The 9,626-nt window shown below is 46.6% G+C and overlaps 1 protein-coding gene across 1 annotated transcript in view; it reads right to left on the bottom strand.

The window, feature by feature from the left end:
* Positions 1-6,526: 6,526 nt before the first annotated feature.
* LOC135509101 (spondin-1-like) overlaps positions 6,527-9,626 on the bottom strand; it is a 142,214-nt gene continuing 139,114 nt past the window's right edge. Inside the window, exon 16 of the mRNA XM_064929436.1 lies at positions 6,527-7,909. Within this exon, the coding sequence (XP_064785508.1) occupies positions 7,740-7,909 (170 nt within the window). The 3' untranslated portion in view covers positions 6,527-7,739. The remainder of the gene's footprint in view (positions 7,910-9,626) is intronic.

Here is a 9,626-nt window from a genome sequence, read left to right as displayed (position 1 = left end):
CGATGAGGCATTTCCTGAGCTCCCTGTGTGCACAGGCAGTAGTCATGTCTAGCGATTTGCAGCATGGCCTTTCTATGTCTGGACTTGCTATTGATTTGCTACATTATGAAATTCACATATCTTATTAACCATCCATCATGGCAGCAACAAAGCCCTGACCTATAGGCTCAACAAATGTGATACAGTAGGAAAGACATTTGAAAGGGCGATTGGAAAATAAGTTCACATGTCATATGTATTACAAATTAAATTTTTGTCTCCGGTCAATTCACTAAATATATTTTTCTCAGCCTCCAGCTCCTGAAGTTGCATGGGAGAAGTGTATGTACTATGTTTTATAATGTCAACACTTACTCTCCCTCTTCCCCCCTGCTGATAGGTTCCTGCTGGAGACTGTGGTCTGTGCTTCACAACCTGTCTGGCCTGAGAAAGACCAACTCCCTCAGTAGCAGCAGCGTCTCCATTCCTTCTTCAAAGCGCTAGCTGCTGTGCTTCTGTTTACAATGAGGGCGAACACAGCTCTGTATGGGTTAGCGTCACACAATTATGCCCACCGGGATACGATAGTGCAGAAGCAATCACAGGATGGCAAGGTGAGAGGGAGAGAAGGTTGCATGGGGATGGAACACGCACCAGAGACATGTCAGATGCTAGGGTGGTAGTTGACTGAGTGGACCCATGGTAACCAGATTCAGACCTCTCAAACATGATCACTACCCACAGTTCCTACGCCAAACAGGACCTATTGTTCAAAACGCAATAGAAAAGTAGGCCTGTATATCATGTGTGTGGGGTGAATCATAATGAACATGGGAAAATGCATCCCAGTGCCCTGTGCCTGAAGAAATTGATGGGGAATATTGTCTCATTGTGATAATGGTATAAATGAATCACAAAATGATCAAGGTTTTTCTATTTCCTCTGCTATATTATTAAACTATGAATGCTGATTAATTTGCATATTCAAGAAATTATCATCAGACATCATTCAACAGAAATACTTAAATATCTTTTAAACTGTGAATATTCAGATCATAGTAAATGGCAAGCCTTTATCTTAGCGTATTGTTCTTGTAGTGAATCTCTGAAGAAAACAACCACCTACTGTGTCTTATTAAAAGTTCCTAAAAACAGGGTCTTTTGTCACTGAATGGGCTCTATTCAATCCGCATTGTGGAAATTCAGCTTTACAGCATGATTGAAATGTTAAGGTAGTGTTCCAGCTCTGAGAGAGACTACATTCCTGGTAAACACTGCTTATATCACCTCAATTGGAAATTACTTTTACATTTCTATCGGGGAATCTGTAACGCTTCAGCTTTTGACCTTTTGAAATGCACAAAGACAATATAGAGCCACTTTATGAAGCCAGGTCTGAATGTAAACAGGAGCCACAACAAGGCCAGAGTCGAAGCTCATCTACATGTCCATGAGTTTTGGCAATGATGTGCAGCCTACCCATAACACAGCCATTATAGCTCTGAAGGCTGAGTGTTTAAAGATGACTGGAGAACAGCACGCACTGAGAGCAGTCTTTAATGACACAGGACTCTACACAGGAAGAGCCAGGTGCAGGAGGCAGGCCATTCAGCTGGCTTTGGGAAGGGAAGGAGTGGGAACTATGGGGAGAATGCAGAAGTGATGAAAGACAGGGAGGTGTCATCTTCTAAAAGCCTTTACTCTTTGGCAAATAGTAGCCTGGTCTCTAGGCTCACTGCTAGAGTCAGCTGGTAGACAAGACTAGGCATAGCAATAAAGACTAACTCATAGCTGGGGTATTAGTAGAAAATAGCCCTGGTGACATTTTCAGTGATCTCAGAGCCGTAGCTCCAACACCAAAACTTTAAAGCAGAGGTGTTGAACATTGTAAATGTATGTGGTCTATGCAACTAAATGACTAAAACCAAATCTAAACGGTGTAGAAATGATAAAGGACCTACAATCATACAGTTTATTGACTGTGTCCAGCTCTCTAATAATCACTGAAATGAAATCTAGACAGTCAGGGAGTATTGAAAATTCCCAAAACGATGGATAGAAGACTATGTTTTGACGGCAAGGAAATATAACTCATTTTCAGTGCGGCCCTCCGGACCTCGTTGAAGACCGAATGCTCCCCCTGGGGCAAAATGAGTTGGACACCCCTGCTTAAAGGCTAGATCTGACAGGGAGATGAAGCCCTACCTTGGAGTGGTACCTGGCGGTACACCGTGGCATTTGCCTGTCACACAGAGGAAGAGAGGCAGAAAAGGTCAGGAGACAGAGAGCGGTTTAAACCCCACCACCCCCCCAGTCCCCTTCATCCACAGGGTGGTGTACTCTGCCATTTATCACTGTTTGTCTCGGCGGATGCCTTGCTCAGACCCCCACCATGGATATTTAATGTCTGTATCGGCAAGTGTCTGTCCCACAATTCATAGTAAATCTTTCATGAGTGTGCAATGTAGGCCTCAGTGTTTGTTACCATGGCTCCAGCGGCAGGATATAACGCCGGCATCACCACTACAGCTAAGACTAATTCATAAAGACATGCATTGTATGCTTACCTTATTGAAATACAAGTGTTCTTTCGCTTTTGAAATTCAAGAAAGGAATGCAACTCTTGTATTTTGACATTTAATTTACATTTGAGGTTGAACCATACTTTAACAAAGAAAGTCTATCTGCTATTTGTTCTCTTAAATCTATGACATCCCTGGTAAACCTGTGGCTGAACAGTAACTCAGGTACAGGGCTGAATTGACAGAGGCAGAGGAACATTTATAATCAAGGCTCTTTCGCCCCCTGTTGGCTGTTCTGATACAGTGCAGCTGAAATATGGCTCATCTCGAAAGGGCAGCCTGGTGTCATAGACTAGACGTAACATAGTAAAAGTACATCCTGAACACCTAAATTGGTATGAGACGGTATGTTAAGTTTGGTGTGGTTGGGTTAGATGGGTGGGCATATAACGCAAACGTCTAACAGGTTGCTTGTTCGAATCTCATCATAAACAACTTTTAAACTACTTAGCATGCTAGATAACCCTTCTCCTAAACCTTTAACATAACTCCTAAACTTAACCCTAACCCAGATAATGTCATTTTTAAAATGTATTTTTAAAATGTATTTTTTTTACCCCTATTTATCCCCAATTTTGTGGTATCCAATTGATTACGGTCTTGTCTCATCACTGCAACTCTCGTACGGACTCAGGAGAGGCGAAGGTCGAGAACCGTGCGTCCTCCGAAACACAACCCAACCAAGCTGCACTGCTTCTTGACACAATTCCCACTTAACCCGGAAGCCAGCCACACCAATGTGTTGGACGAAACCCCGTACACGTGGCGATCGTGTCAGCGTGCACTGCGCCAGGCCCGCTATAGGTGTCACTAGTGCTCAATGGGTTAAAGACATCCCTGCCGGCCAAACCCTCCCCTAACCCGGACGACGCTAGGCCAATCGTGCACCACCCCATGGGTCTCCCGGGCACGGCCAGCTGCGACAGAGTATGGAATGAACCCAGAATCTCTAGTGGCACAGTTAGCACTGTGATGCAATGCCTTAGACCACTGAGCAATTCGGGAGGCCCTAGCCTAGCAAACGTTAGCCAACGAGCTAATGTTAGCCACCGAGCTAGAATTTGTAATATATCAAATATTTTGCATATTCATAACATAATGTGCGTTTTTTTCAAATCCATTAAATATTGTACTTTTTGCAAATTTGTACATGTTACAAATTTGTTACATTTAATACTAATTGGAATTTGGAACATATCATACGAAATGGGTGAAGGACATCCACAAATGAATACATACCGTACGAAATGGGTGAAGGACATCCACAAATGAATACATAACGGACGAAACGTTACACATAAAAAAATAAGAGTCTCAGATTTACAAGAATATTACAAAATGCTCTGAGACCAGGTTGAGCTGGGAGGTGGCCCATCTCTCTAAACCTGGAGCAGGGAGGTGGCACATCTCTCTAGACCTGGAGCTGGGAGGTGGCCCATCTCTCTAAACCTGGAGCAGGGAGGTGGCACATCTCTCTAGACCTGGAGCTGGGAGGTGGCCCATCTCTCTAAACCTGGAGCAGGGAGGTGGCACATCTCTCTAGACCTGGAGCTGGGAGGTGGCCCATCTCTCTAAACCTGGAGCTGGGAGGTGGCACATCTCTCTAAACCTGGAGCTGGGAGGTGGCCCATCTCTCTAAACCTGGAGCTGGGAGGTGGCTCATCTCTCTAAACCTGGAGCTGTGAGGAGGCATATCTCTCTAAACCTGGAGCTGGGAGGAGGCCCATCTCTCTAAACCTGGAGCTGGGAGGAGGCCCATCTCTCTAAACCTGGAGCTGGGAGGTGGCCCATCTCTCTAAACCTGGAGCTGGGAGGTGGCACATCTCTCTAAACCTGGAGCTGGGAGGCGGCCCATCTCTCTAAACCTGGAGCTGGGAGGTGGCCCATCTCTCTAAACCTGGAGCTGGGAGGTGGCCCATCTCTCTAAACCTGGAGCTGGGAGGTGGCCCATCTCTCTAAACCTGGAGCTGGGAGGTGGCCCATCTCTCTAAACCTGGAGCTGGGAGGTGGCACATCTCTCTAAACCTGGAGCTGGGAGGTGGCCCATCTCTAAACCTGGAGCTGGTAGGTGGCACATCTCTCTAAACCTGGAGCTGTGAGGAGGCCCATCTCTCTAAACCTGGAGCTGGGAGGTGGCCCATCTCTCTAAACCTGGAGCTGGGAAGTGGCCCATCTCTCTAAACCTGGAGCTGGGAAGTGGCCCATCTCTCTAAACCTGGAGCTGGGAGGTGGCTCATCTCTCTAAACCTGGAGATGGGATGTGGCTCATCTCTCTAAACCTGGAGCTGGGAGGAGGCCCATCTCTCTAAACCTGGAGCTGGGAGGTGGCTCATCTCTCTAAACCTGGAGCAGGGAGGAGGCCCATCTCTCTAAACCTGGAGCTGGGAGGAGGCCCATCTCTCTAAACCTGGAGCTGGGAGGTGGCACATCTCTCTAAACCTGGAGCTGGGAGGCGGCCCATCTCTCTAAACCTGGAGCTGGGAGGTGGCCCATCTCTCTAAACCTGGAGCTGGGAGGTGGCCCATCTCTCTAAACCTGGAGCTGGGAGGTGGCCCATCTCTCTAAACCTGGAGCTGGGAGGTGGCCCATCTCTCTAAACCTGGAGCTGGGAGGTGGCACATCTCTCTAAACCTGGAGCTGGGAGGTGGCCCATCTCTCTAAACCTGGAGCTGGTAGGTGGCACATCTCTCTAAACCTGGAGCTGTGAGGAGGCCCATCTCTCTAAACCTGGAGCTGGGAGGTGGCCCATCTCTCTAAACCTGGAGCTGGGAAGTGGCCCATCTCTCTAAACCTGGAGCTGGGAAGTGGCCCATCTCTCTAAACCTGGAGCTGGGAGGTGGCTCATCTCTCTAAACCTGGAGATGGGATGTGGCTCATCTCTCTAAACCTGGAGCTGGGAGGAGGCCCATCTCTCTAAACCTGGAGCTGGGAGGTGGCTCATCTCTCTAAACCTGGAGCAGGGAGGAGGCCCATCTCTCTAAACCTGGAGCTGGGAGGAGGCCCATCTCTCTAAACCTGGAGCTGGGAGGTGGCACATCTCTCTAAACCTGGAGCTGGGAGCTGGCACATCTCTCTAAACTTGGAGCTGGGAGCTGGCTCATCTCTCTAAACCTGGAGCTGGGAGGTGGCTAATCTCTCTAAACCTGGAGCTGGGAGCTGGCACATCTCTCTAAACCTGGAGCTGGGAGGTGGCTCATCTCTCTAAACCTGGAGCTGGGAAGTGGCCTATCTGTCTAAACCTGGAGCTGGGAGGTGGCACATCTCTCTAAACCTGGAGCTGGGAGCTGGCACATCTCTCTAAACCTGGAACTGGGAGGTGGCACATCTCTCTAAACCTGGAGCTGGGAGCTGGCACATCTCTCTAAACCTGGAGCTGGGAGGTGGCACATCTCTCTAAACCTGGAGCTGGGAGCTGGCACGTCTCTCTAAACCTGGAGCTGGGAGGTGGCACATCTCTCTAAACCTGGAGCTGGGAGCTGGCACATCTGTCTAAACCTGGAGCTGGGAGGTGGCACATCTCTCTAAACCTGGAGCTGGGAGCTGGCACATCTCTCTAAACCTGGAGCTGGCTCATCTCTCTAAACCTGGAGCTGGGAAGTGGCCCATCTGTCTAAACCTGGAGCTGGGAGGTGGCACATCTCTCTAAACCTGGAGCTGGCACATCTCTCTAAACCTGGAGCTGGGAGGTGGCTCATCTCTCTAAACCTGGAGCTGGCTCATCTCTCTAAACCTGGAGCTGGGAAGTGGCCCATCTCTCTAAACCTGGAGCTGGGAGGTGGCACATCTCTCTATGTGTGAGATGGCTCCAGGTTTATTTTGATTATTTTGTTGAGAGCTATATGAAACAATGGCTTCTACAATCATCTAGAAGTGCTTTATGATTGAACTAGATCATTTTATACAAATGGGCAAATCATTGGACAGGACAAGACAGTACATGTCTATAGAAACGAGATGAGCAAAAAGACGTTCACAAAATTATTTATCACGTTTACTTTTATGGTAAAGGTGATTTATTCCAAAATAGTAATATGGTGTAGAGGGAAAAGAAGAAAGAGAGAGGACTGATAAAATGACAGAGAGAACATCTACATATGACTTTGGAAAGAGTCTTGTCTGACATTCTTATCAAAATACCACGACAAAAGAAACAAAATATGTAATTATGCTCAACGAGGCGTGTTTAAGACTCTACATGTCTTACAATGGAATAAAAAGTCACAACAGATTTGTGTCTTGAAAATAATAATGTATTGAGGCATACAAAAACTTGGAATGATTGTTCACCTGTGCTTTGTCTTGGAATAGAATTGTCAAAATAACAAACTAAACACAGGATAAAATATTTTCTATAAATTACTTGGTTGGTATTTTCATTCAATAATGTTTCAAAACAATCAACACTGATTTTCTAAAAAAGTCTTACTGTGTATACGGAGCTACTTTGTACAACCTGTATGGAGTATTGTGGTTCAACCAGCAGGGTTATAATGCTCAAATCAACTGGACAGTGAAGTTTGGAGACCTGCCTTAATGATACATGAATGCTGGAGTGAAACCTGCCTTAATGATACATGAATGCTGGAGTGAATCTCAACTCTAAGATGCGGATAAAGAAATTGGGGGCAGGAAAAATGCCAAATGCAAATTCCTTTTGATGCCATAGACTGGAGGCCTGGACTGAAGTGGCTCTTTCTAAGATCTGCAAGTGCCCTTTAAAACATGGTTATCATCATCATTTGGCCACATTTTGAAGTCTAGGGTCACTACCAGTGAAGTCTTCTGACTGAGAAACGTTAGACATGCAAGAGTGAAAGAGTGTTATCAGTGCTAGCTAGTAAAGCCAATACAACTGTAGTATAAAGACAAAAATAAGATTGTAAAAAAACGTGTGTGATTGTGAAGTTGTGGTGTACTGTATAGTGTTGGTTACATAGCAATACATTGGCCTGCTGAGTGAGGAGGCTACTATAAGACTAATGACTGACGCTGGTCTCGTCCTCAGCCCAGTGATCCACAGTAATGGAGTCTCTGGAGAATCTCTCATCTCCCTCCAACACACAGGTGCTGTATCCATCACACTGACTGCCAACCCAGGCTAAATCAACACTGACAGTCTGCTTCTCCTTCCTCCCCCCAGCCCTAACAAAGATAAACACAGATAGACAGCAGAGCCCCCTAGCAGGGCTGGACATTACAGGCACGGATCTCCTTCCTGTCCTTGCAGCTGGTGACCTGTGCAGGGGCACTCTTGGCTCTCTTCTTCACAGCCATTAAGCGCTCCTGGATCCCCCCACCGCAGTACTTGGAACAGTCCGTCCAACTGGACCAGGGCTTCATCTTACAACCTGTGGGAACAAGTCAATGAGACGAAAGAGGGGGTTAGAATAACACAACATGCTCTGAGACCAGATTGGGTTTCAAGTGGCTTTACTTAGTAAGCCAAATCAATCATGCACCAAATATTTTACTTGATTATGACATATTAATTAATGTGAGCAAGCACAAGTGAGACATATCAAATGTGCAATGTTCAAGCCTTAATTTCATGACCAATCATTTTTAGCCTTACATTAGACTGAGAACATGGAGTCCCAGTCCGCACCCTACCGCCCTTAATTAGTGATGATGATTGGTGGGTGGTGTGAGTTGTGGTGGTGGAGGGGGAGGGCTATTCTTCCCAGCCCCAGCCAGATCTGTGGGGGTATTTGTCACCGTCACCAGCTCATTAGCCACGGGTTAAAGAAACCTGTCTCTGTGGGGAGGCAACAGTCCAAAGCCCACCCTGACTGCTCTGCCTCTACCCGCTGGGAGCATCATGACGGCCATCTGTGAGCAGGCCCAGTCACTTTATCAACCTGACAAGGCTGATCAGCACTGAGTGTAGCAGCTTTAACACAGCCAGCCAGGGAGGGAGGGAGGGAGGGAGGAGAGGGCAGCATTGATCATCTCAGGACTTGGGCGGATGGATTAAGAGTGAGCTGCATGAGAAATTTGACATGAGGCATGTCCGGACTGAGCTAAAGGGTAGAGGTGCCGCTTTCAAGGAGCGGAACTCCAACCCTCTTATTAGATATTCCGCTATGCCCTCAGACAAACCATCAAACATGCAAACCGTAAATACAGGACTAAGATTGAATCCTACTACACCGGCTCCGATGCTTGACGGATGTGGCAGGGCTTGCAAACTATTATGGACTACAAAGGGAAGACCAGATGCAAGCTGCCCAGTGACACAAGCCTACCAGACGAGCTAAATGACTATGCGTGCTTCAAGGCAAGCAACACTGAAGCATGAAAAAGAGCACCAGCTGTGCCGGACGACTTTGTGATCACGCTCGACGTAGCCAATGTGGGTAAGACCTTTAAACAGGTCAGCATTCACAAGACCACAGGGCCAGACGGATTACCAGGACATGTACTACGAGCATGCGCTGACCAACTGGCAAGTGTCTTCACTGCCGTTTTCAACCTGTCACTGGCAGGTTGAGTCTGTAATATCTACAGTGGCTTGCGAAAGTTTTGACCCCCCCTTGGCATTTTTCCTATTTTGTTACCTTACAACCTGGAATTAAAATCAATTTTTGGGGGGTTTGTATCATTTGATTCATACAACATTCCTACCACTTTGAAGATGCAAAAATATTTTTTATTGCGAAACAAAAAAGGAAATAAGACAAAAAAAACAACAGAAAATGTGCATATAACTTTTCACCCCCCCAAAATCAATACTTTGTAGAGCCACCTTTTGCAGCAATTACAGCTGCAAGTCTCTTGGGGTGTGTCTCTAGAAGCTTGGCACATCTAGCCACTGGGATTTTTGTCCATTCTTCAAGGTAAAACTTCTCCAGCCCCTTCAAGTTGGATGGGTTCCGCTGGTATACAGCAATCTTTAAGTCATACCACAGATTCTCAATTGGATTGAGGTCTGGGCTTTGACTAGGCCATTCCAAGACATTTAAATGTTTCCCCTTAAACCACTCAAGTGTTGCTTTAGCAGTATGCTTATGGTCATTGTCCTGCTGGAAGGTGAACCTCTGTCCCAGTCTCAAATCTCTGGAAGAC

This window comes from Oncorhynchus masou, chromosome 22, assembly GCF_036934945.1.
Source record: "Oncorhynchus masou masou isolate Uvic2021 chromosome 22, UVic_Omas_1.1, whole genome shotgun sequence".
In the NCBI taxonomy this organism is placed as follows: domain Eukaryota; kingdom Metazoa; phylum Chordata; class Actinopteri; order Salmoniformes; family Salmonidae; genus Oncorhynchus; species Oncorhynchus masou.
Note: the sequence above shows the minus strand (reverse complement) of the source record. Positions and strands in the feature narration are given on the sequence as shown.